This window comes from Phalacrocorax carbo, chromosome 3 (genome assembly GCF_963921805.1).
Source record: "Phalacrocorax carbo chromosome 3, bPhaCar2.1, whole genome shotgun sequence".
Classification (NCBI taxonomy): domain Eukaryota; kingdom Metazoa; phylum Chordata; class Aves; order Suliformes; family Phalacrocoracidae; genus Phalacrocorax; species Phalacrocorax carbo.
Window position 1 is genome coordinate 111,866,026 of NC_087515.1, and position 27,413 is coordinate 111,893,438.

General features: G+C 46.1%; 1 protein-coding gene and 1 long non-coding RNA gene across 15 annotated transcripts in view; one reads left to right on the forward strand and one right to left on the reverse strand.

Moving 5' to 3' along the window:
* The window catches only part of LOC135312670 (uncharacterized), a 94,808-nt gene extending 71,887 nt beyond the window's left edge, over nucleotides 1–22,921 (reverse strand). For 9 of the 14 annotated variants that reach the window (XR_010372348.1, XR_010372344.1, XR_010372353.1 and 6 more), the window contains exons 1-4: nucleotides 17,568–19,584; nucleotides 16,811–16,952; nucleotides 14,876–15,052; nucleotides 600–1,277 (exon numbers count right to left, since the gene is read on the reverse strand). This is a non-coding gene — a long non-coding RNA (uncharacterized LOC135312670). Of the gene's footprint in view, nucleotides 1–599; nucleotides 1,278–14,875; nucleotides 15,053–16,810; nucleotides 16,953–17,567; nucleotides 19,585–21,831; nucleotides 22,014–22,834 lie in introns of those variants that run through there. The other 5 variants (XR_010372350.1, XR_010372347.1, XR_010372346.1 and 2 more) reach the window with 5 other exon arrangements.
* Nucleotides 22,189–24,382, forward strand: ID2 (inhibitor of DNA binding 2). The gene is made up of 3 exons (XM_064448001.1): nucleotides 22,189–22,668; nucleotides 22,859–22,923; nucleotides 23,593–24,382. Exons 1-2 carry the CDS (start codon nucleotides 22,321–22,323, stop codon nucleotides 22,913–22,915), a joined length of 405 nt encoding a protein of 134 aa, XP_064304071.1. The 5' UTR covers nucleotides 22,189–22,320; the 3' UTR covers nucleotides 22,916–22,923; nucleotides 23,593–24,382.
* Nucleotides 24,383–27,413: the final 3,031 nt, after the last annotated feature.

The following is a 27,413-nucleotide window of genomic DNA, read 5'->3' on the forward strand; positions in this document are numbered from 1 at the left end:
TTACATGACTATGCATTACATACTGGTTAACAAGATTCCTACACAACCAAGGAAATAAAATAAACTTGCAGTCTTCTCTTTCCAGCTCAGATTGTTTCATCCCCATTTAATTTATATCTGCTATATTTATTTCTCTCCAAATAGAGCTGTCCAAAGTAGTGATGTACAAGATGAACTTCAATTTTTCTGATTTCTATCAGAAAGTGGTTTTAGAAATATTCCAGGATGAAAAATTGTTTAACCACAAAATGGTAAATCCATCAATACAAGAGATTGCTGAAGAGAAACTGTGTTAATGGCAACTATGTTGTAACAGTTTCTCTTCAGTTCATCAGATGTATGGATCTGAACTTTGCTTTAATGGCAATGGTTGGATATTTGTTAATGAATAAATATGAGAAAGTTTCTTTCTGTAATACACCATCTGCAATGAATATGTAGGTACTGCCTTGATATGACTTTATTGGAAAACTATGTCTTTCTCATAACAAAAACATACTTGAACAAATATGATCTCTAAAACCAGGTATCATTATAGATGCGTATGTCCAAGGTTAGCTATATACTGACTAAAGAGAAGATAATAGATAGTTACTTACAGTAAGTGTAGGTTTTTGAGATGGTTTGTCAATATGCATCCCACTTCTGGCCTGCATGTATCCCAACACTTTATTTTGTATGAGTCAACACTGTGCCCTGGTAGGCTCTAGCATTTTGGATTGGAAAGCAGAAAGATATGGCACACACAATCCCCCTCTTGCACCCTAGAACAGCATCCATCCAACTCTGTAACTTGGAGGGAAGCAGTATGGCTCAGGATCAGAGTCACAGTGGATTTACGGGGCAAGTGACTAAAGAGTCTTCTTAGAGAAACTGTCTGTGGTATCCCTCTCAAATCTTGAGTACTCTTCAGAGTCCTGGACCCGGCATCTCAGGATGGACGTAGCACAGTTATTGCATGTCCAGAGAATGGCAGCGAAAACAATCCAACGAGTAGAGCAGTTGCCTTAAGAAGGAATGAGCGACTGAAAAAGACTAGGGCTCGGATTTGGAGAGAAGGTAGCTGAGAGGGAATATAAGTAAGGTTTATAGAATCACAAAGGTGGTAGAAAAGCTGACAGCAGAACTCTTCAATAACTTTTGCAATGCTAGAACTAGGGGTCACTTGATGAAACCAGTAGGAGATTGATTTAAAAGAGATAAAAGTACTTCTTTACACAGCACGTAGTGAACTTCTGGAACTTGCTGATGCAGAAGGCTGTGGAGGGAGACTGCACCTGTAGGATCACAAAAAAAAAGTGAGATAACTTGATGGACCAAGAGTCCATAAGCAGATACTGAAAGGGCTACGCAGGGCTACACACCAACATTCCTAACAAAACTCTTCTGGTTGCTAGGGAAATCAAGGGGAATGGACTGCAGAAAGTGGCCAGGCTAGTATGGCCTTCCTAAATAACATCTCCTGTTTCTGCTTTTGGAGATGGAACACCTGGGCAGCTGGACATTGGTCTGACAGAGACAGTGCCATTCCCAATTGTTCCTGTGAATGTCACTCAGCCATCACTCAGATCCTAGAGCTGTGTTCCTTCTACTTCAACAATGACTACAGGGCTGCTGTTCCAAAACTGGCATCAAACATGGACCTGCTATTCAAAGTAAAGCTGTCTAAAAGTAGATGGAGCATATGACCGTGTCATAGAGAATCAGGAACAGCTTTGAAGCAGAAACTGTGAGCTTTCTTATTCTCATCCAACAGAAATATTTCATAGTGGCTCCAGTAACAGAAGACACACTCGTACTAGTGAGCAACAGTTTATGGTTGTCTTATGGGGGTGCTCCAACTGGGTATGAGACAACTGCCTGGGAGATATGGAGCCACATATAGTCACTGATACCTCAACTAGGTGACAGTTATACTGTATACTGTGCTGGATCAGTTCCTGGGAAAAAGTGTTCTTGTCTGTGCTTAGTGCAGAAAGGTGTACCATCATGATTCTCGAGACGTATTTGTTACTCAATTGGAAAAGGAGCAACAAAAAATACTGGTAGGACACATGTGCTTCTTATGGGTGAATTAACTCAGAAGTATCCATTATTAGTCGGACTAGCCAAACAAACACGTCTTTAATCCTGACATCTTTAAGTCTGCCATATTTAAGGATACAAAGGTCCAAGTCTGAGGATATTCCCTCTATACTTTTAATTCTGGAGGGCTAGACAGCTGTAAGGCACAGTGACAGCTCCACCAGCACAGTTATTCCAAAATATTACCCTGGGTGCATTCAAACCTGTCCTGGGATGCATGACAACAGTCCCATGAAGAATAAAGGAGCACCTGATGTGCATGTACAACATCCTTAATATACTGATGGCAATTTGGGGAAAAAAAATCTTTTTGTTTGTACAGAAATAGAATTGCAAGAAGAAATAACATCTGCAAAGAAGCATTATGAAGAAAAAACCTATGGAACTTCTATTGTAGATTATGCAAAAGAATACCCTTCCCGCAATGACTTTGTTTTACCTATCCATGAGTCAGCATCAGCCCACTCCATTGGTCCGCGCTTTAGTTTTCAAGTTAACTGGAGTTTCTACCACCTAACGTAAAGTTAACTGTTCGAGCAGGACATACAGAGCAAAGACAAATACCACACTACCTACGGGCCTCTCTGGTCCCTCTGAATTCAGACAGGACCCCATCCTGTGAAGTGATACTGGGCCTTGACGCAACAACTGCTGCAGCAAAAATGTGGAACTGAGAGCAAAGCCCTGGCAAGTTTCAAGTCCTGGTTAGTAAGTGCTGCTGAGGCAGGCTGCTGTGGCAGGCTCGCACATCAAATGGATGGTTTCTACCAAGGTTTTCTGCATGCCCTCTGGCACCAGGCAGTTATGAAGAGGAAATGTGATCAGCATCCTCAAGAAATCACACATGCTGTCTCTGCAGCGCAGAATGTCTCCTCCTCTCCAGGCAGCAGAGTTTCCAAGTTGGATAAAACCAAGCTCTCCTGCATAGCAAAGAGCTGAGATGTCGACTCACCCCTCGAAGAGCAGGGGGAGGGGAGACAAATCCTCAGTGCTGGTGAGGAATATGCACTTGCTCAAGTCTCTGAGGGCAGATGATAAAGAAGTTGGGCATTCTCTGTGTCTGGGACACCTACTGACAACTGATCTCATCCTTTCTTGGAAAGAGCTTTTTAACTATTCAGTGCACTTTAGAACTCTTTATTCCCAACTCAGGCAGGATAGCTGTTTAAATGCAGCCTGGGGCATGGATGTATGGCATTGTGTTGCAATTGCTTCCCCAATATTTGCAAAGGGATTGCTTATCTATTATCTAGGTATTATGCATCTCCCCTGCTTGCTTCTTCCTACAGGCTACTATGAAGAACAATGCAATCATGCTTGAAAGTCTTTTAACCCAGTATACAAACATTTACCTCTGTGAACAGCTCACACAGTTATTTACAAAATCACTACACCTAAGACTATGATGTAGCATCTCCCTGTCTGCCACCTAGCTATAAACCCTTGGACATGTATGCCAAAGGTAATGCTGATCGAGGGAAAAGACCGCTGGTTTGAAATGGGATGCTGGCACCTCCTCAGCAGTGTTTATTCTTTGCTCAGCCCTGCTCAAATGTAGCACTGCTCTAATCATGAGAGGGTGAGGAACTAAAAGGTAACTGTCTTCTCAGCCAAACAGACCTATACTTGCAGGTGGAAAACTCTATTCCAGCTCTGTCTTGCATTCCTGTAACAGTGCTTTCACTGCAGCTTCGGTACTCGGGCTATGGGCTGTTTGATTTAGTGACACTACACAAGAAAGGAAAAAAATTCCCTTCCCCTTCTCCCACGAGTTAGAGACACTTTGCTCCTCTATTACACTTACTAGAGTTGTAATGAATGAAAACAAATGAAAACATCACTTTGGTTGGAATCAGACTCACAGGAGTTTGTACAGGAAGGCAGAATCCTTTACAGCCTTGTTCAGTGCATCCCACCCTGGGTGAAACGGCATCTACTTCACATCTACTCAGGGATTTGGTCCAGCAAGTTAATCAGTTAATTCCAGTTTTACTAATGAGTTGGAAAAGAATCACCATTATGAAGAACAGTTTTGCTAGCCCCACAGAAGAGGACATGAACTAACAGACACAGAGGCTAGAACATTTTCCCACCTAGAAGTAGCTGCAGTTTGAGGCCCAAAAGCACAAAGTATGGAGGAGACTATGCTGCTGTTACCAGCGAAGGAATGAGGAAAGACACTGCGGAGTCTTCAGTCTTGAAAAATTTCCTAAGTATAAACACTCAATTTACAGAATGTAAAACATCATATAAATCACATGGGTAAATTCTGGACCGCAACAAGATAAAAACATTGAATTTTTTTTTCTCCACATCTCACAGAAGGTTCAATGCTCTAATGAAACCAGCAGAAATCTGCCTTTGCCTTTCAAAGGGCGGACACATTCTTTTACTCTCCCCTCAAAGAGTCCTTCGACTTTTCACCTCCCTTGCTTTTAGTCCACCTTTCAACAACAGTCACTTAGTGATTCTTGGAAATCAACAGCATTTCTATTTTTTATCTCACTTCTTTTAATCTTTCCTGCCTACTGCTGGTGGGGTTTGGTTGTTTTTTTTCATTTCTAGACAAGTGTTTTCAGCTTCCCTTCATCTGTTCCATTCTGGAATTGCTGTCCTTGCCACTACTTTACATTCTTGCTTTCCACTTGACACTTGTGTTCAGGTACACTTCATCCACATCGTTTCCAATCAAATTACTACCTGCAGCTTTTGTTTGCATTGACCAACAGCTCCCTAACATTTGCGGCCTCTATATTTAATCCATCACAAGCCACAGGAGACCTACTTTTCCTGCGCTTGTCCAGCCCTTGAAATGAAGATTGGAGGTAACTTGTAGAATTATAATCAACTGATACATAAATCAATAAAGAAATTTAGCTCAATTAATGACCACCTACACTTTCCAAACTAAAAAAAAACCCAAAGTAGTAACATATTTCACTGGTTACTTCAGTGTCTTTTTTGGCCCTCCATAAGAGCACAAACAGTTCAGATAAGCATTAGTGCACAGAAAAAGAACACATCCATAAAATAAGGTACTCATTAACAGAAAATTTCAGCATCCAGATTCCTTACCAATATGCCAAGAAAATTGAGATGAAGGACTGGCAGGAATTTCAGGCCTGCTGTATATATTCTTTTGTAATTTCTTTAAAGATGAGGTGGGAGAAAATATGCTTAGCTGTTTGTAAGACTCTTTAGAAAGAAGTAAAGTTTGCTTTGAAGTTCACAAACTGGCAAATACTTTAGCTTCTGGCTGTTACATTGAACTGCTTGTTAAGTGCATCAGGAACAATCTGTTGCACTATTAATGTAGGAGGTCTGTATAGCTGCGCTACTAATGATGTTGTTGTTAAGAGAAGAGAGGGTGCTTCCTTCATAAGATCTGATCCTGCCGTAATTCTCAGGTTGGCAGGTTATGCATCAGTCTGGAACTCGCAGCTGGATCAGGTACTGAGCCCCTACTTTCTCTTCTCTATAGATTGTTTACATCCTTTGCAACTTACTTAATTTCATGTCACCTTAGAAACCTTAGTTGGTCTCCAGCTGATCACCCAGCTAACAGTCAGAGGTGTGTCAACAAGAAGATACTTGAGTTCACTCGCATTTAGCTGATTTAGCCACGTTAACTGCAAGCATAGCAGAGCCCAGGTACCTGTGCCAGGGCTGCTTACTAACGGCAGCAATACCAGAAGAAGATAACTAGACAAAAAATTCCAAATAAGCAAAATGTTTGAGAAACAGCAGGGTGTCACATGGCACAGGAGTGGGTGCACAGTTGGGTATGCACTGGCCCATCTGCAGACCAATGTAACAGATCTTCGGTTCAGTTCAGCACCTTCTCTGTGTGCTGGGTGCACAGGCCATTCCAGAAAGGCATGATACAGCAAACAAATGACATGTAGGGTGGAAATTAGCTTCTGGAATAAGAAACAATTTTACTGTCTATCTGTAGGTGTCAATTTGCAAGTTAGTTGTCAACGACTACAGAGCCATTCAACTGACTCAAAAGTAGACATGTACATTTGAGCAGTTTATTAGACACTCCCTGGAGACTCCTCTGCATGTACTCATTAGATGTCCACTGACATGACAATTGTTGTCATCTGAGGTGCAAGAGGGCATCCAAGATATCCACGAGGGCTGGCAAGGATGGCATACCATGTATGGGACTTTACCAATACGGAGCGGCAGCTGGAGTCCAGATGGGAGACTTCAGCACTTCAAGTAGTGCTGGATTCCTACATATCAGGAACTAAATCAAGCCTCTGAATGTTGGTGTCTTAATCTGCAGGGTGAATTCCATGCTTACTTACAATAAACCTGCACAAAAATATGTAAGAAGATCTTAGGGCGCATCTCTCTAAGTTTCATGGGACACAGTAGACCTCTGAGAGACAGCAGGAGTCACCATAGTTTGGGTGGTTTGAGGGGGGATGAATGTCCATTGCACAATTAGCCTTTATAATTGTTTCATATTTTCAAGGGTTACTTAGTAGAAAACAGACTGGAAATACCTTTTTAAAAGAATCTGGAAAGCCTAAACACTTTGAGAAGCACACAAACACAAGGAGTCAACACATTTATGTGAAGCGTCTCAGCTGAACTCCAAAAACATTGCTTCTGAACAAGTAAACCTGGAAGACTCCATTATAGTCATTTGGACTTTCTGAGAGCCTGAAATACAAAAACATATGTCCTACCACTGACAAAGAGACACCCGGTGTGGTTGCATTGCAGGGGATGCTGCTGCAGAAGGTCTTGCAGACATAAGCTGCAAACCACATTTGCTGGGCTGTAAAGCCTACAACCCTGCCAGAGATATTCAGAAGTAAAGGCAGCCTTTGAACTCTATGTTATACGCAGCAGGTTGTTGCTGATGAGCCTCAAATGGGAAAGCACTGACAGACCAGGCAGCTTCTCTTCTAGCTAGCAAGGTACCTCAGCTGCTTTGGGTCAAGAGAGATCCCCAGTTCTGTTTCTCACTGGAATTGACTCCTCACAATTAAGGCTAGTCTTTCATTTGACGTTTACTCAGTTTACTGCCTCTCTGCATTCTGCACTGTCCACATCTGGCATTACACTTTGTATTTATTCTAGCCAATATACATTTATTTATCAGCTGTGTTTGTTCTAGCTATGGTTGAGATAGCAATTTCATTCTAAGTCTCTGCATGGACTGATGGACACATTACCTTTCAGCTGAACTTTCTCATGCTTGTTCTCAGGCCAGACTTACTTTTTTTCTGAAAGTTAGAAGAAAATATGTAGTCCTTTTCAAACCTCTCAAATTTAGATATGAGAACACAGAGTTTAACAAAAATGCTTTTGGAGACAAAGTGCTTTTTTATTTCTGTTTTTGAGCCCTTCCATTTTAAAGCAACTCTGAAATTATGGGCACAGGTATTTCTTCAAATGTTATAAACGTTAAAAAGGCTCAAGATTTTGTTTAGGAAAGGTAAGGTTTGTAAGGAGAAGGAAAACCACCGCTCCTGTTTGTGCATGAACTCCAATGGGAGGGTAAAGTGTGCGACTGTGAGAATGTTCAATGAGTCACATTTGCATACAAATAGTTACAGAGCACTCAAATGAGTCATGAAAATTCACATAGTTTCTAAAAATGAGTGGATATGTTAATGTAATGGTAAGGTTGAGATTTCAATTGAAGATAAGCAAAAATATTTACTGTTCTGATTTCAAAAGAGACTTTAACTTCTGCCCATTATTCCTACCTACTACAACAGCCTATGCAAAATGTCTTCGATTCAGATTTTGCCAGTATTTATCTATATAGAGCTCTGAATTTTTTTTTTAAGGGAAAGTAGATATTTTTGGTGTGATCCAACTTTTTTTTCTTGCATTAATGGTAAAGTGTATTATATCTCTATCACTTTTCAATAACTGCTGACTTTCTTATCCTCCCTTCCAAAGAAACTGCTTAAAAACAGCACTATGAAACATCTTGAAGGTTATCAGAAGTAGGGCACAGAGCAGTGCTAACTCACTGACTGCAGAAGACACTGCAGAGACAAGGCCCTTCTCTTGAAGCTTTGCCTCCTGCCTGCAGGAACCACCAAGGTGACAAATAAGCATATAGGCAACCAGAACCTAGCATTCAGAGCAAGTAATGGCGGCAGCTGAAGGAGTAACTGGACAAGATTTCTGGAAGTAAAAAAAACATATGAGCAAAGAGAAAGCTGGGGCAGTCTGACACCCAGGGTAGACAGGTTATGTATTTATGAAGGACATCCAGCAAAGGGGTAACAGCCACATCTTATCAACGAGTCATAAATAAACTTAAATTCTGTGTCCTGGCAAAAACAGGCACTTGGTGTACTGTGCTGTTCAGGAAAGTAAGGAAGGTGTCAGAGAGCTGGGCATTGTGCAAAGAGAAAGATGGGAAGGGGAAAGAGCTGCTGCTTATTGGAAGAATCCTTACTTGTAGAGCTGTGTCAGGCAGAATTAGAGGACGATTGAAAATGGTTAGGACGAGCACAGTCTTTTGTTGCTGTAATGACAAAATTTTTGTAAAGAATTAAAATATTGAGCGCTGTTCATGTCCAGGACCCAGAAGATAAAGCAGCAGGCTTAACACAGCTTGAAGAGCTCACTCTCCATTACGGTGGTTTAGAAAAGCTAAGGTAATGTAAAAAAAAAAAAAAAGGCAGCAGAAAGAACAAAGGATTTTTCTTTCTCCAGTTCTAAATGCAACAGCAAAACAACTCGGGAAGATGACTCTCTGACAACTCTGCTCCCATACCAGCTATCACAAGCACCTATCCATGCCACGGGTAACACTTTTATTGCTCTAGGAGAACACATCACGTGAGGACTACAGGAACTAAGTACTGCCTAACTTTTGCATCTGTCATTCTCGCAAGCTGCCTGATTTTAAAACATTAGCAAAAATGGCAAGGTAACAGCTTGTGTTTGTTCTGTCATCCCCCCACTTCAAGACCCCTGACGCACTGAGAGACAGACTGCGGGTCAGGTTCTGCTCTGCCCTGTTCTTTCTGTAGTCATTTACACCTGTACAAACTGAGTGGAAAACATGCAAAATGGTACCATTTTGTTTTGATAGTGTTTTACCCTCACTTCGCAGGGGTGAGAATGAATAGACAGGGTGCAAGGCAGTGGAGAATCAGGGATTCTGTACATTAAAAAACAGCACAGACAGCCGCAGAAAGTGTCAAACAGCATACAAAAGGACTGTTCATGCATTCATGCTCAGCATCTGTGATCCGGACAGTATAAACAGAAGTCAGTATCTTTGTGCTATGTGGGGCTTATAGGGTTTTGTTTATATAATTTAAAAATCAGCAGACCTGCAAGGCTGAATGTTGCAGGGTGCTTTGCAAACAGCAATTTCACCCGTTCACAGCATTTCAGAAGCCTCTGGAGCATACGCTGAGGAATTCCCTTATTGTTGGTAGATGGTGAAGGCTATTGTCAGATGACTGATACTGGCTCTCTGCCACATGAAGCTGGAGCCTACAGTTTAATTAAAAACCCTAAAACAATTTGAAGAATTGCCTGTCTGAAGCTCTGATTAGCCAGGATGCTGCCCCTTCCACACACAGTTAGGGAAGGAATAGCAACTGGGAAGAAAGCCTTCTGCCACACTAAAGGGTTAAGATCTGTGGCTCCATGTGCAAGAAAGCCACCCCCTGCCAAAAACAGACCTTTGATGCTTGGAGCCAAGATGTGTTAACATATTCTGAAAGGGTGGACTCTGCATTGATCCCTCAAGGAGGCAAGAGAGCTAAATTCACAGATGTGCAAGAGTCATGAAGAATGAAAGAAGCATGGTGGCTGAAAAGCAAACTGGTAGAGTTGTGACTGAAGGAGAGAGAAGGTAACAACCAGTGGAGCTGAGATCTGCTTTTATCTACGTCAGCTTCCAATGGCAGCTGGCGATTACTAGAACAGCATTATGGCCTTGTCTTCCCCAGGAGGAAAGGGGTTGATAGTAAAACCACAGCAGAAATCATGTGAGGATGTTTTCATGTAGGCTGCCTAGAAAACAATTTAACTTCCACTCTGCCTAGCTATTACCATCAATGCTCCAGAGGCATCAGGGTCGAAGCGCATCTAAGGAGTGATTTGAAGGAGAACAGCTGGAGAGAATTTTCTAGACCTTTGTTCCATGCATGGAGGAGAGGATGCAGGAAAGCATGAAGATATCTGGGTGGGAAAACGACTAACGCATGGTAAAGGCAGCATTGCTAGCAGACCAAAGGTCATGTTCAGCAATGCGCTAAGTTAATAGAGCTGGGAAGAATGGATAAACAGACCCCCAAAAAAGAGCAAGGTTCTTTTTTGCCTGGAGCACAGAGGATGTAATGTGAGGTTAGTCGCTGTAGGTGCAAGTTTTCCTCTTCAACTATCTGGTTTGTGAATTGATGGCATTTTTTGACTGGAAGAAAATCTCGTGAGTCCTGAGATTTTGTTGGTCTCCCTCATACTGCAAGTATTCTTGAGAGCTATTAAGTTGAACAGCCACTAGTTAAGCAGTTAAAGCTGGGCTCTGACAGGCTTCCCAAGCTGCTTCTGAATGTATTTGGCAAATAAATTCCTCCTCATCTGCTAATTTCAGACTTTTAAAATAATTTAGCTCTCAAGTACATAACATAAAGTGATTATCTTGTTCTTTACAGTCTGAGGGCAGAATCTATTTAGAACCTGAGCAGGCTGGCTATGTGCAAGTGAAAAGCTTCAGATAAAATTCACTTGCCAACCCACAGCAGTGAAACAAATTCCCTCTCCACTCTCACGGGCAACTGCTATACTAGCCAAATACCAACTATATCCCTCACATACATTCACAAACACACCTGAAGCTGGATCCGAAGCGGTGAAGCTGACAGGAAGAGTCTTCCTGGGTTTCACTGGCTTTGCATCAGGCCCCATGTGCATAAAGCATCAAGACTACTGAGTCTCCATCAAAGGAGTTTCCATGGCCGGTTTCATGTCTTACCCACAGCCACCCCCGTAACAGCTGATCCACACAGACAGCCTGCTTATTCTATACAGGAATGTACATTTGCAGCTTATACACATGCGCTTAACTCCACAAAACACTACCAAAATAGCAGAAAAGAGAGCAATTGGCGTACTGCAGATTGCTCCCGAAGACAATCTGCAAGGTGTGTCGCTGCTCTCAGCACAGAGCAGAAAGTATCTTTACCCCAAATGGCAATGCCTTTGCCAGATTTAAAAAAGGAACATCTGCATTACAGCAAAAAACACCCAGACAACAAAAAATTACCTAAAACTTTCCCATGGCATTTGGTTTTCCTTGACAGAATCTATACAAACACTATTGAAAATAAAGCAGAAGCTCACATTAAAAAAAAAAAAAAAAAGACAAAACCATTGAAGCAGAACATGGCCACTCTGTATTAAATAATTTCTTCAAATTTAGTCAAATACGACCAAATATTCATTGGAATTTTAACATCAGATATGCCTTTAAAGTGATGCTGGATCCTATGGAAAAAATCATGTACCTCAAATAATACTGAACAGATACAGGAAGAATTATTTTCCCATTTTGTGAAGCTTTTGAGGATTTCAGCAGTCTTACTATTATGCTTCAGAAGAAAACCAAGAGTATTCTCCTGAATACTTTCTCAGAGAAGCGGTCTGATGTTTAAAAGGCCTGTCAAAACCCAAGGCTTCATATCCCATTCTTCCCAGTTCAGGCTGCAACTCAGAAATCAAAATCATTGCACCAGGTGAATGCCCCAAATCACCATTTCTCGGATGTCTCTTATATAAGCATTAAAAGGACCTCATTGGATCAGTTTGAACCTATAGCTCCCATAAGCTAGAAAATTTATCTAGCTCGGGCTAAAATCACTGCAGTTTACTTCACAAGTTGTCTTGTCTACAACAGGAGACAGAAATACAGGAAACGTCTTCAGAAGCATTCACTTTCTGGACTGTATTGCTTATTTTGGCTTGTCATTTCAAATGAAAGAAACCTAAAGCAATGAATAGAGATCTGAAACTTGAATTCTCCCACTCCTCTGTTCTGCTTTAATCCTTAGACTTCCTTGTTCCAGCTCCAAGTCCTCACCCAGGTGTGACTGGTACTGTCCCTGGTCCTCTAGCCCCATCATGCTCAAGCCATACAACCCAGCATTGTCTTTCTTCTCCCCCTCTCCATCAGCATCACCTGGTCCCTGACAGTCACCTTACTGGCTCTGCACCACCTTCTGAGTTCCCAGATGGAGAGCAGGAGCTAAAAGCATCCTATGGGCCCCGAAAAGCTTACTGGAAAGGAGACTGGAATGTCCCTTATTACAATGAACCTCTGCCACACAGAATCATTTCCCACACTTACTAGAATATACTCTGTCCTACCCTCAGAAGGGATATTCCCTTTTAAATGAGAAAAAAAAAAAAAAGCTGTTGACTTTAAACCAATGGTCATTTGTGAAGCTGCTGACCAGAAAACGTACTGGTTAATAACTTTAGTTTGGCTGCTGAGCTTGTGATTGAGGGGACCTGTTACTTCAGAGTGCTTGGTATTTCCATTACGCTTCAGATATTTAAGAACAGCTCCCATTAACTTCCCATTTGGTAGACAGTCTCCTGACAAAAGTCTGCTTTAAATGACTTGTCCATCATCTCACAGAAAACAATTTGCGGCAGAGGCATGGATTGAATTAAGTCCTCCACAGCAGAACTCAGCTGTTTTATGGGAGCGTCTTGCCTCTTTCACAACCCTTTGCATACCTTCTGCAATAACTGAGGCAGGGCTCCCACGGAAAGCAACCACCCTCACTATGTAAGTCGCATCTATGCCGCAAATGAACAATCCTGCAATCGAAGATGATCACAGCTAAAAACAGGCTGAAGTATGGCACAGGAATGCACAAACCTTACAGCTACAAGCATCTAGCCTAGAGGTTACACACTGTGGCCTGTAAATCCCCAGTACTCCACAAGACCACAGGCAGAACAACTTCTTGGTGAAAGTATATTAGTCACTGCACATTTTCTCGCTGCTGTCAACTGTTTTAATTAAAATGTCTCAAGTCACACAAAAAAGAATTTGGAGAATTGTCAAGAAAGTCTGAGAGCCAACCCTGGCATAGACCATCCACATCAAGACCAGGGTGTCTCGTTAAACCATATGCTGGCTGGGCTAAAGACAGCTGGACTCAGAAGTCAAGGGAGTATCAGGGTAGAGTCAGAGTCTTTTAGACTATTAGGAAGAAATAAGCCAGCACAGAAGCAACAATTTTCTCAATTGTCTGTAAACGGAGTCTTGAAAGATGGGCTTATACCTAGGCATCAACCAGGCACCTGCCTTAAGTCAAGTGAGGTGAATCCCATCTCCAGATCAAAGAAACCTGTAGAGCTGTGAAAGAAAATAAGGAACACAACACTATTGCTACTGAAGTGAAACCAAAGCCAAGTGAGAAAGCAGCAAATTATGAAACTGCAAGAAGTCCAAATTCCAACTGTTCAACAGAGAACAACTGAGATCTTCAGCTAGGTATAAACCAGCTGTTTCTTTCTGGCCCAGAATTTTCTAAGAAGTTTGTGCATCCTTTTGATGTTTTCAGACCTCTTGTATCTGCTGGAAACAATAGCTTGAGACCTTAAGTAATTTAATTTTGAGTCCATTCCCAATTACTTTTATGTTGCCAAATTCAAACATCGTGGGTGCACATACAATTTCGGTATTTTGATAAAAGTAGAAGGGTTTCTCAAGCGTGTGTTTTGTTACAGTTGAAGGCATTCTGCCTTATGGAGCAATTGACATGAACAATGTGGTGGAATCATCTCCAATTATATTTGTAGCTAAAAACCCATCAGGAGAACACATGACTGTAATTTTCCCAAACTGGACACTTACTGTCCACCACTGCCTCTACAATATAAGTTTTGCAAAATGACTGGACATAACCCTTTGATGACCTTTGACAGAAATTATAAAAACACATAGCTTGTCTTTTCCTGCAATCATCCATTTGCAAAGAATGAATGTGCACCAAACTTAGACTAGCACAAAAAACCACTTGCACTCCTGAAATCTGATAAGAAGGCTGGGTGACCTTTTGCTGATCTCTGATGAAACAAGGAGGTACATATTTCGGATTTATCCTGTAGTACACTTCAGCATTACTCCACATTATCAGGAACGAAAAACTATAGCTTTTCAAAACTGAAAATTACATGCTTACCTCTTCAGGGCTAGGATCAAAGGTAACATTTTTAAAGGCGTCCAACCTCCAGTTTTAGAATTTATAGACAGATTTTTCAGAGTACGCAAGTGCGTAAAATGCAATATACACTTAGTGATATTTTCCCAACTACTTAACTGTCACTGATTTAAATAAAGAGCCTTTCAGCTTTCTGAAAATCCCAGTTGTAGGCTCTTTGTACCTTCAGACATTTTTATGCTTATTTTTATGCAGCTGGCTCTCCTCTTAAAAATAGTATGTAGTTCCTCTAGTCACTTAGACCATCCACAAAATAAGTTTGCATAATGACATTTAATAGTTCCACACTTAACTTTCAGACATCCAGTGCCAGGATTCACGAGTACAAACTAGGGGCCCACACAACCTTTAGGCTCTACAGGCTCTGGGAAAGACTCACATCATCTGAGGACAATTGACCCCAGCTATCCATCTCCAGCCTTCCAACAGAAGGAATAACCATGGTACAGAGACAGAACTCAAATGATGAACTTTGATTACATGCCCAATTTTTAAAGGCTAAAATCAGGTATTATGAATGAGAAAAATTAGTCATCTACAGCGGAATTCACCTCACTTGGCATCTATAAGTCAGGCTTCTGGTCGAAACTGGTTGTCTAGCTTCTGCCCAGAATTGATGGGGAGTAACGGCCCTCTGCGAGAAGATTTGTCCCATCCAGAGAGAGGTGTTGAACAGGCACTGAATGAATCATGCTCTGCAGGTGTCTCTTGTTCTCTTTTCCCATTGACTGCAGAGAAACAAAACACCAAACCTCTGAATAGCTAAGATAAGGTGAGATGAACCTCACCCTCAAGAATGGGTGAGTATGCCATGCCCAGCCCAGCCCAGCCCAGCCCAGCGTTCAGGCTTCTTGCCATCCAGGAGATGCCTCTACCCCTGAGCTATGGTGTGAGGCTCCCTCTTGCTTATAACCCCTCTGGCCCTTTTAAATTTGCATCTGTTTCTTTACCCTGGCAAGCTTGAACAGGATGGGTGTGTGTCCTCCACCTTAGCTTTATCTTTGGTCGTTAAGGGTGCTTTGTGAGCAGGAGGGAGTTCTGATGAGGAGAACACTGAATGTGAGTGTCTCCCTTCCAGGGCAAGTGCTCTCCTGAGAAAAATTGCTTATAAAAAAGCAGCAGTTCTTTTCTTTCTCTCCCCCTGAACTTTCCGGCAGCTACAGCTGCTGTGCTTTGTGCTAAGCTCCATGCTGTCAATGTGCATTTAAGCATGATCTGAGCACACCTCCTGGACCAGGCCTCTCAAGAGATTTAGACACATACCTATTTTGTGATTCCCAGGTGGATTTATGCAGGCGACTGTCACTAAGTAAGTCAGTTTAACCTAGATAACGCTCATTCTGTGCCTATAAAGAAGCAAAGTTTTAACAGCCTAGGAAACCTCACTGGAACTCACATAGTTCAGCAGGACTCTTGAGGGTGCACTTGCATTTGGGATGTGGCACACACATTTTGCTAAGCTGCACTTTCAGTATCCAAACCCTGAGTCAAATTAGGCTCTCCCAACCACAGAAAATTTTGCTCTATACATTAGTTTAAAAGGACTGAGAATGCTGTGGGTCCTGTCCTAACATAATCAGTCACAACAGCTTTGGGAAAGCACTAAATTAGTACAGCCTGCTTAATACTACAAGGCTTTCCATCATGTAACTGAGGTATTCTGCCTGGAGTGAGCAGGAAGGCGAGATTATACATTCACCAACAATTAGATGACAGTCGCAGTACAGACTCCGTTTCTCCTCCACGTTCATGACACGTTATTACTGAGCAAGAACAAACACACAGAGCATACTGTACAAACACATCTACACTTGATTATAATTTTACAATTTGAAGGGGGGGTGGAGTGTTTAAAGCCATACCTGGAACAGATTTTCAAAATCTTCTCCCACCAATCCAATTTCCAAATCCCTCCTTTTTTCCAATGAAATTAAGCCAAGCAGTTTGTGATCTTATTCCCAGAGGCCTGTACCTCAAAACCAGTTAGGCCAAAGAGAGAGGCCGAGGGCAGCTGGACCAGCCAGCCAGATAATTTACAAAAGAAAGAATAAGCCCATTTTTTTTATTTCCTAGTGCATGCGAGGTACTGTCACTAACCTCCTGCCTGGCCCCTCTCCCTTTGCTGTTCTAAATGGGTTTTCCAGGGAATTGTTGGGGAGTGCAAAATTTGCAACATTTTAGACATATACTAATTTAAAGGTATCACTAGGAAAGGTACGGTAGATGAAAACCATCTGCTATGTAAGCCATGCGCCAAGAAGGGAACTTGTTTGATCCCAGATTTTAGCACAACCACAGAAGTTAGGGAGCCACCTAACTGGTTCACGAAAAGCACTTCTAGAAGACATGCTATGTAACCTAATTAAAACAAAGATGTTACATTAGTAAAATAGTTGAAGATTTTGAAAAAGAAACGTATTTGCTTTTGAGTAAAGAGGTAAGAGTTAATACATGGATTTAATACACCTCGCACCAGCAGCACTTACTATGCCAGAGAGACACTGCTTTCAGAAAGATTTCATGGCAGTTTTCTTCAAGTAGCATCAGGTAAGCAATAGCCCTTTGCAGGTGGCAGCTTACGCAGAAATGCCTTCAGGGCACTGGTCCTACTTACAGAAATGAGAAACCCTACAAAACAGAAGAAAACATTAGAACTGAAGTGTCTGAATTGGGACTTGATTTAAATGTCCCAGCAAAACCACACAACTTGTGTAGAAACACCCGTCTTTGCAGGGTGGTGCTAGAAAATACAGCTTGAGTGAACGGCATTCCTGCAGAAGAGCAGAATTTGGGAGTGTGATCACAAAACAATACACGTGTCAAAACTGAATCAGAGCAAAGGCTGGTCCATCTTGTAGTCCAATGCTTTTGGCCAAAAAGCAGATGTCTAGGAAAAAGGAGAAAATATGCGTGTTTCACCACAGTACTTCCCAAGTCCTAAATAGCATGCAGCTTGGGAATACAACAGCAGCAGATGAGGGATGTTCAGAAGGGGGGATGAAGAGAATGACACTGTACAAAAGCAACATTATTCAAAAGCATGGCGGGGTGGGGGGGAAGGAAACGAGATCTTAGAGTTGGCAGATCCGTGGCATTTGGAAATCCGGCCCAGAAAAGAATGGAGTTCGGAAACAGGACTCGGAGAAGGTGCATCCATATGTTCCTTGAAGAAGAACACAGAGGTGTTCAGAGCGGGGTGGGTGGAAGCAAGCGCCCGCGCATCCTCCCGGCCGACTGAGGTACCTGGAAGTGAGGGGAAGCAGTGACGCCAGCCCTGCTGCCCTGAGAGGTGCTGCCGGCAGGGCGTGAAGAGCCCTGCCACGGGCGGCACGGGGGTGCCGGGAAGCAGGACTCACGCTTCCAGCAGCACGGTTGTTCACAAATAGCCCCGGGAGCAGGAGCAGAGAGGTGTCACCCTGCCGCTGCTCCGGCGCTGCCCGCACAGATGGGGCGCACCAGGGCCCCGCTTCCCAGCCGGTGGTACGCAGCAGCGGCGGCCCACCGGCAGCTCCGCTCCACCGGGACCGGGCCAGGGCCAGCCGAGCCACCGGCAGCGGTCACACGCAGCAGCACGCGACGGGCGCGTGGCAGAGGGCTTGTGGCCGCAGCCGCGTCCCAGCGAGCGGGCACCGAAGCGCTGGGGACTGGGGGAACAAGAACAAGGAGGGCCTGCTGCTTGCGTGGCACGGAGCTGAGCACTGACGCAGGGGAAAGTAGAAATAAAATAAAATTAAGAAAAAACAAAATCCCTTCCCCCAAGGCAGCTGCAGAGTGCGATGAAACCCCCTTTTAGGCACAATCAGCCCTGAGCATCTGGGCAAGGATGAGGTGGGTGCAAAGTGCACGGGGAGGAAATGTGTCAGCTGCAGCATCTGAGAGCAGCAGAGCAAACTCAGACGGGAAATGAGCTTGCAAAGTGCACCCAACAAGATGATCGCGGGGATAAGTTGCTTCTATGGAAACTGCAGCCCGATGAACCAAAAAACAGTTTGATGGCAAAGTTTTAGCAGGAGCCGGCTCATGCCTGGTTTCAGCTACATTCCCCACCCCCTGAAGAAAAAAAAAAAAAAAGAGAGAGAAAAAGCTGCACAATGTGTTTCTTGTTATGGACAAAAAAAAAAAAAAAGAAAAAAAAGAAAAAGAAATGGGGACACAGGTTTTTTCCTGTATGGGCTACATCATATTAAGCTGTAAGTTTAGTTCTGGACAAACAATCTCTTGTTGCATCTCTGGGATGGAGGTTAATGAATTCCCACAGATTATGTTGGCCAAACAGTGGTCGGCTTGTGACTTGATTTCCAGCATCATGATGTGAGGGGATCAGTATAGAAAAGCACTTTGAAGGGAAGAGGCTGCCTACAGCAGGATTGTTTCTACAAGCTAATTGTACTGAGTGCAGCTGCACAAAGCTGGATCAACAGTAATAGAAGGCGGCGCAGACTTCCTGACGCCAGCCCCGCAGAGCTCCCACCAACAGCCTGGCAATTCCAGATTGTTTTCCAGACCTTATCTCTCCCCCAAGTTTTTTTTTCTTTCGCCTTTTTTTTTTTTTTTTTTTAATTTTGTGACCGGAACAAAAGTAACAGGAAAATCCTTTGTGAAAGTAGAAAATGCCGTTACAGATCGGTGCCTTTCGCAGAAGTTGTAACTAAATATTTTGCATGCATTACCCTCTCCCTCCCGCTCAAAAGAAAAAAAAAAAAAAAAGCCAAACCCCAAACTTTTAAAAGTTCTGTCTTTGAATGAATGGGAAACGTGAGGCAAACAAAAGACGCCGGGTAGTTAAAAGCAGCCGGGTTTAGCGAGATATTTCACCTGGTACATTGAAAACTCCAGTACCAAAACAGATTTGAACACCCCGCTTGGATAGGTTGGATGGTGTCAATGACTTGGAAACGGGCCAATTTTAACAGATTTTTTTTTTAAAAAGTGTGGTTTGATGGCTTAAATACGCGGCAATTAAAACCATTTAGGTTATTACTAGATGTTTTAGATAAATAAATTTCATTAGAGGCATGGGACGGGGCGGGGGGGTGCGCAGCCACTTCGCCTGGTCACAGGCACCGGGGGCACCGAGAGCCCCGGGGCTGGGCTCGGAGGGACGGGCAGCCGTGCGAAAAAGCGTCCGCTTCTCCACGGAAAATATTTTTTGGGGAGGGGGGGCGGCAGGGTAGAGACGCCCCCCTCCTGCCACCCGCACAGCAGCGTGCCTTGGCCCCGCGGGGGGTGAGCTGCGCCGACACCTCCCTCCCCCCCCGCCCCGCCCGGTTTTGCCCGTTTCCCTCTTTTCTCTCCCCTTTCTGACCCACCCCACCCCCCGCGGCATGGCGGGGCGTCCGGCGGCGGCCCCCGCTGCAGGTGCGCCCGGGAGGGGGAAGCGGGGCCGGGCCGCCGCCCTCCCGCCCGCCCTCCCTCCGCCGTGGCGGCGGCGGGCGCAGCCCCGGTCGCCATGGCAGCCGCCTTAGCGGCGCCGCCGGGCCCGGGCGGCGCGGGCGGGGGGGCGGTGCGGGGGGCTGATGTCACGGGGCTGGCGCCGCGCGGTCCGGGCCGGCCCCGCGCGCGGGGCGGGGACCGGGGGGAGGGGGGGGGGCAGCGGTGGGGGGACCCCGGGGCACCCACCGCCGCACGGGAAGGAGGGGGGCGAGGGGCCGGGAAGCGGCCGCCGCCATTTCAGGGGGTGTCCCCCCCCCGGAGCCCGCCGGCTAAGGGAGCTGCGGGGACGCCCCCGTGGGACGCGCTGGGCAGCGGCTGGGGGTGCTCGCGGGGCCGGGCGGCCGAAGAGCAGAACTGAGGGAACGCAAGGTCGGGAACGGCGCGCTCCCCGCGCAGGAGGGGCCCGTGGCGGCCCTCTGAGGGGACAGAGGGAAGAACCAGTTTTAACGCGCTCCCCAAGAGCGTGCGGAGCCCGTGGGGCGGCGAGGCGGGGTCGGCTGCGCAGGGGGCCCGCCACGGCCGGCGGAGCTGCCGCGGCTCGGTGTTACCGCCCAGGAGCGACAAATAGCGACGGGAAGAGCACGAACAGCGCTCTTCACGGCGGCTACTGTTGTACCAAAAATAGGGTCAAAATTCCTTCCCCCGGTGCATTCGTGAGACAGAAGCACAGCGAAGAGCTGAAGCTTGTGGCCGCACATCGAGCGCCGGATAAGCTTGAAATCGAGGTTTTAGTGATGTGAAGGACTGAGCGGCGATTCTAATCGGGTCGTTAATCGACGGGGTGTTTTTTATTATTATTATTATTTACTCTAACTGCACTTGAACAATGCCTCTGCCTTCCGATCCGACGGAACGCCGAGATTCACTTTCACCCTCCGCCTTTCAAAGCGAGTGACTCGCTGTTCCTGTCAGCCCCAGCACCGCCTACAGCCCACCCACCCCGGAGAACGGCCCCGGGCGAACAGCCGGCGGTGACAGGCACGCCAGTGTCCGGCCGCAGAGCAGCCCCGCCGCCGGCCCGGCCACCCCGGGCATAACGCCCGCGCCCGAGGGTCCCCCCAGCCCCGACCCCTTCAGCGGGGCTCTGCCACACCAGCGCAGAGACGGCCAGTCTTTGCCGGCTTTTAATAGTTATGACTGATTTTATGGCCGTATGCCGTTACTACGGGTGTGCTTGCAGAGAGCGACAACTCGCTTTAAGCATCTGGGTGCTTGTTAACGGAATTGCCGCGTTTTGTGTAGAATTCCCTACGTTATCATTTATATATGTATATACACAAGTCTACGCTTTTGTAAGTTTAACTTTCCTCAGGTAGTGCGAGAAATGAGGGGTGAAAGCTACGCCGGTACGTTACACGGCCGTTATTATAGGCAAAATCTACAAAAATACAATGGAGCTCAACTTCAAAAAAAAAAAATTAATCTAGAGTCATTACTCCCGCTAAACAAAACAAAACAAAAACCTCCCCAGCTTTTTTCCTCTGGAATGTTTCTGGAAGATGTTTCATTGGCTGCAACCAAAAGCTGCAAAAAGTACAGCGTGTAGTATTTGCATTTGTCACCAGAAACAATCTACGCATAATTAATGACGGTGCCGTGTCACAAGCACTGATGGGGTGCAGACGAGCAGCGTTTCAAGGGTAATACATGTAAATGTACTTCCAGTATGCACGTTTGCTTAATGATTTCCAATTAATAGCATCATCTAAAACAGCCCTGTCCTCCCGGAGCAGCAAGCGAACGCCGGGCTCCGTCAGGGCTCTCGGCGCCCTGTTCTCCCCAGGACAGAGAGCTGCCCTTAGTTTTACAGGTTTAATCATCTTTATTCCTGACGCTTCTATCTCCTGCTTCCATCTGCAGCCGGCAGTCCCCCACTGCCCACCCAACCCCTGATTTACGCTGCCGTATTTTCAGAGGGTCGCTTTCAAAACCCGCTCGACACCCCGAATTTCACGGTGACTTTGGGTGGGGGTGGGGGTGACCCCGCCGTCAGCCCTCTCGGCTCCGGCGTTACCGGCCGCCCCACTCCGCCCGCTGCCGCCAGCCCTCACCGCTGTCACGCGCTCACCCCCACCTCACGCGGCGCTCCGGGCCCTTACAGAGAAGGGGAACGGCGGCAGGGGACGATGCCCACCGCCGCAGAGGGAAGGAAGGAGGGCAACAATGGCGCTCCAGTCACTACCCACCCCCGAGGACCGCAGGTCCCTCGCCTCAGCGGCGGGACGGGCGCCAGCGGGACGGCCGGTATTTACTCCCCTCAGCTGTGAGGCGCGGCCACGCCCCCTCCCGGGATTGGCTCTCCGGGCGGAAGGCCCGCGCTGCCCGCCCCACCAGTGAGGGGGCGCCCCGGGGTGATGGACGTGCCGGCGGCGGCCAATGGTGGCGAGCGCGGGCTGGGCTCAGCGGCGGCGGTATAAGAGGAGACGGCGCAGCCTCGCGCCTCAGACCGAGCTCCGGCAGCGCCCAGAGCGGGAGGGCAGTGCTAGCGCTCCCGGCCTCCCCCGCCGTCCGTCCCTCGTTCCGTCCATCCGCTGGAACCGGCTCTCCCCGCCCGCCTCCCAGCATGAAAGCCTTCAGCCCGGTGCGGTCCGTCAGGAAAAGCGGTCTCTCGGAGCACAACCTGGGCATCTCCCGGAGCAAAACCCCCGTGGATGACCCCATGAGCCTGCTATACAACATGAACGACTGCTACTCCAAGCTGAAGGAGCTGGTGCCCAGCATCCCGCAGAACAAGAAAGTCAGCAAGATGGAAATCCTGCAGCACGTTATCGACTACATCCTGGACCTGCAGATCGCCTTGGACTCGCACCCCAGCATCGTCAGCCTGCACCACCAGAGACCCGGCCAGAACCCCTCCTCCAGAACTCCTCTGACCACCCTAAACACAGACATCAGCATCCTCTCGCTACAGGTAATCCCCGAGCTCGCCGCTGACCCGGGAGGGGGGGGGGGGTTAGGGCGGCGTTAGGGGTGTCCTTCGTGCTGGCGGCGGGCGTCCCACGCGTGAAGCCCCGCGTGGAGCCCCGCGTGGCCCTGGGCAGCGGCCCCCCGCCCCGTCCCGGGCGCCTCGCCCTCACCTCTGTGCTGTTTTCTCCTCGCAGGCGTCCGAGTTCCCCTCAGAGCTCATGTCGAGCGACAGCAAAGCACTTTGTGGCTGAATCGAACGGTGAGTGCGGTGCTCCTTGTTCGCAAACTTCAGGTAAAAGTGCCTCCTGTGGGGAGCGGGAGGCGTGGTGGTCGCTTCTGAACATCCGTCCGAAAAGTTGGTTAGGAGATGCCCTTGTGATCAGTAGGGAACTAGACCGGCAACAGTTCTACAGTCCAAAGTGTATTTCGTTGCTAAGGTTCATTAAGCAGCACAGGCTAGTCTGATAGTACTTGCTGCTTAATGCAAATTCTCTCGTTATCTCTTCTTGGGAGTCTTAACTTCCTGGGCCAAAGTGACTGATTAAGTTGGGAATCTTGGCACAATTCCTTAATTCTGTGATGTGGGATTGTCTGTGCTATCGGTTAAGTGACTGCTTTTAATCAAATAATTGCTGTAAGAGGCAGGCTGGCGCCTCTGAGCATTGCAGTTACGGAGATCTAAACCGAGATTGGACTCAGAATCCCCCTTCTACCCTTTCCCTTGAGTGTATGTTATTTTAATGTTCAATTTGCGCTCTTGAGAGCGAGTGTGTGAGCGTGTATGTGTTGCATCTGGACGCCAGGGTTTGCCCAATCTCTGAGTGTTTGGTTAAATGTTCAAACTGTGGCTTCCTCTCTGGCGCCAGTCTGTCCGGATCTCTGCCCTGTTAGCATTCTCCTAAATATGTCTCTTTTCAATCTCTTGCAGGTGTTCCACTGATGAGGTTTTTTTGCACAAGAAAATGTCTACAGGATTTTTTTTGAGGTGCTGAATTTATTTTTCAGCTGTATCTGGAGGGGAAAATCCACATCTAACTAAAAAGGACCTTTTAAAATTAATAAAGAAGAAAAACCAAGAATGATCTTTATCCCCACCCCGTTCTTCAACTTGGACTGAACTTAGTTATTTATGAAGAGACTCTTAAATACCCTTTCCCTAGTTGGAAGGCTTCCTTTATATACTATTCCCAACGTGGGGAGCGAAACAAAAATCTCACAAGGAGTTGCCCATTTTAAAGCAGACTTTGCCTTTTTTTCCAAAGGTGGAGCGTGAGTACCAGAAGGATCCAGTGTTCAGTATTTTAGGAAAGTCTGTGGTCAGAAATTACCTTTTTGACACAAACCTAGGACTGAATGCTGTGTATATATTTATATATAAATATATATATGAGTGAAACCTTGTGAACTCTTTAATTAGAGTTTTCTTGTATAGTGGCAGAAATTTACATTTCTGCAAAAAGTGTAATGATATACTTAATCATGCTAAACTTTTTATAAAAGTTTAGTTGTAAACTTAACCCTTTTTATACAAAATAAATCAAGTGTGTTTATTGAACTGATTGCTTGCTTTATTCTTTGGGGACCAACTGTTCACTGCCTTTGATTTGTGTTGTGTTCTTGTTTTTTTTTTTAATACTTATGCATTCTGTTATGACTTTACCAAGTAAAAATTCAAATATGTAGAGAACATAAAGAATAAAATTACCTGAAGTGAATAATTCTTGTAACTTGGAAAATCTTATTTGAGTGTATATTGTAAACCTCTAAGTAATCTGCCTGTAAACAGTGTGAAAGGAACTGGAGAAGGAATTTATTACAGAAGGGGGGATGCTATTGACAAAGTGTTTGGAAACATACAAAAGCAGTTAATCCTGAGATGTTCCCATGGAGTATTGCCTCTCTTTTTTCTTCTCCCTCCCACCCCTATGGATGATTCAGTTCTCAGTAGTAACGGCCCTGATCTGTGTTAATTTGTGTTTAGAATAATCACTCAGAATTAAGGGTTGTGGGTGGTTATTAGTCCCCCAACTATTAAATTTCTCTGCAAAAGGCTTTGAATGTGAGAGTTGGTGATGCGTTAACAGGGTATCTAGAATGATGAAGTGACTGTTGCCTTTCCACACTGGAATCTTCATGCTTCCATGCAATATTTCAATGAAATGGGGTTTCTAATCAGTTGCAGCAGCTTCTCTGTATGACTAAGATACTGAGAATTGAGCTAAATCGCTGTTGTGTTACTGATTAAACTTTGGCTGCTCCTAAAGGGACTCTTTCTCCATAAGAATTAAATTAAGTTTGAAATAGGAGTCTATATTCCTGAAAGCCAGTAACAGCTTATTTCTTTTTTCTCTTTTGCCCTCAGAATCTATGCAATATCCCTTACTTACTCAAGGGACACTTACGGTACCCTGTGAATCCATTAGAACTATCACTCCTCATTAGCTCTGTTCAGCTGTCATAAGACAGTGGATGCAGGAACTGTGCTTTATCAGATGACATTCTAATTTAAGCTCCCTTATAAACTTGCCTGAAATGGGAAGCTCGGTTCTGAGTCCTGCATATGAACTGAAGAGAACCACTTGCCCTAGGAGCGAAGGAAACTTCACTGATGCTCCAGGTAAGGCCAGCTCTGGCAGGCACCTCACTTTGGGCCTGAGGGAGCATGTTTAGGGCTCCTCCGATCCGGGGCCTCCGGGAGTGAAAGGCAGGAGCCTCACCTGGGGCCAGTAAGACTTTCACCAGCACACAGGTGGAGTGGGTGGTGTGCTGGGGCAGCAGCAGCTGCCTTGCCTTGCCCTTGACACCAAATCCATTCACGTAGGCTGGGAGAAAGCCAGCCCTGATCTCTTTAATACAGAAGCCGCCCTGCCTGAGCAGAAGCGCACCCTCTCAGAGGATCAATGCAATCAGAAGACAAGGAGGGTTAGCAAAAGCTGGCACGGGGACGGGGCGGACACTCAGGACAGAGCTGATCTGCGGTTCTCACCGTGCCCCCGCACCCCAGCAGAGATTAAGGAAATCTCTCCAGGCAGCACATGCTGGCTGTGCCTCCTGTGGCCAAACCGCGCTACTGTCTCCGCACCCAGAGCGCCCGGTTTGTTCCAACTTCGTGTGGTGAACGTTTAACCCTGACAGCCCAGTAGTAAAATATTCCATCGCTGCAAATCAGCACGCCTCAGTGCCTAAAATATTCCTTTTCGTGCGTATTTTACTTAACTCTCAACAGCAGCAGGTTCGGGGATTTAATCACAGCATTTGGGATCTTCGTCCTTCCAAAGCAGTAACAAACTAACATAATCGCCACCCAATTTCTCCCTCAAAACTGATTTGTCTCACCGTATTGTTCGTTTTAGGGTGAGACCACAGTAAGCGCCACTTTAAACCCACAGTTCAGGTTACGGACTTAAAGACCTACAACAGTCAGATCACTGTCATTTTAAGACGAACCCCTTTAGAAACTAAGGCATTTGCGCTTTGATATTTTTAAGCTACAGGATGATGAACACACTTGTAGAACTAAACCAATTTCCTTATCATGCGTAGCCAAAAGAGAAATTCACAATTTACAAGGCGTGGGGAGCTGAGCAGTAAAACAAACAAACATGTTTTTTAAAATGTAGATTAAGAAAGGAACAAATTTTTCCTCTTTCAGGTTTAACTAATTCATCGTCTCAACAACGCATTCTTGCAACCAGAACCAGGGGCTTCAGCTAGGTGCTCTACTTAGACACCCCACTCTTTGAACAACAAGGTCTTAAGAACAAAACCAAAGATAAACAGCAAGGTCAGGGCTGAGTGCCCAAAGCCTTTACACTAATTCTTGAAGTTTCCTTCAAGATGTGGGATTTCTTTATTGCCACTGCCTCTCCAGAATACATCAGAAAAATCTGTGGTATCTTCACCACTGTCCCTGGCCCAGTTACTGTCACTGACTACCGTCCTGCTAACTGACTAGCTGAACTCAGCAGACCGAGGGGACCCGTACTCAAACTACGTGATAGCAAAATAGTTTTGCCAACAATCGTATTTAAACACTGTAAAATCTTTCCAAGTAGGTAAGTTGCAAATGCACCTATAGACACTTCCCCACAGGGGAAAAAAAAAAAAAAACCCAACCCAAACCCCAGAGAAAGGATCCAACCCAAGAACGAAGAGGACTTTCCCCTCTAGAAGAGAGGTTTCCAAACCTGGCTTTGCTAGTGCATTGCCCTTGACATCACGTGGCCCAGCCCAAGCTGCGAACGTGCGCCGGAGCGCCTTCGTAGGACCGAGCGCGCGCTGCGCCGCCGCCGACCCGCGCGACAGCGGCGCGGCCGTCGCCGGCCTCGCGCGCAGGCGGCGGGAGCGCCCGCTCCACCACCGGGTAAGGCAGCCGCCGAGGGCCGGCGCCCGCGTCGTGTTTGCTCTCTCCTGGGCAGCCAGCGCCCTGCCCGCTGCACCGAAAATATCCCTAAGCCGCTTACAAGAGCCAGCGCCAATACTCGGACAAAACCATCCGGGCGAAGGGCGGCTCGGGCCGCAGCGGGCCCTCGGAGCGGCCCCTCTCGGCGGCGGGAGCGTGGAGGGCCACTGCCACCCTCCGGGCTGGGCGCAGACAGCAGCCGCGGCGCCACAGCGACGGCGCGTTCCGCAGGGGAAATCGCTCCGTCCCTCGCTTCTGGTGAACAGCGATCGGAGCGCAGGTCTTGCACGGATTATTTAAAATCAGTTGCATCCGGGAAATGTTGTTTGTTTTAGCTAATTCAGCCC

Coding starts and splice junctions, on each gene's coding strand:
- ID2 (XM_064448001.1), top strand. CDS start 22,321: ATGAAAGCCTTCAGCCCGGTGCGGTCCGTCAGGAAAAGCGGTCTCTCG. Junction 22,669..22,858: donor TCAGCATCCTCTCGCTACAG/GTAATCCCCGAG, acceptor TTCTCCTCGCAG/GCGTCCGAGTTCCCCTCAGA.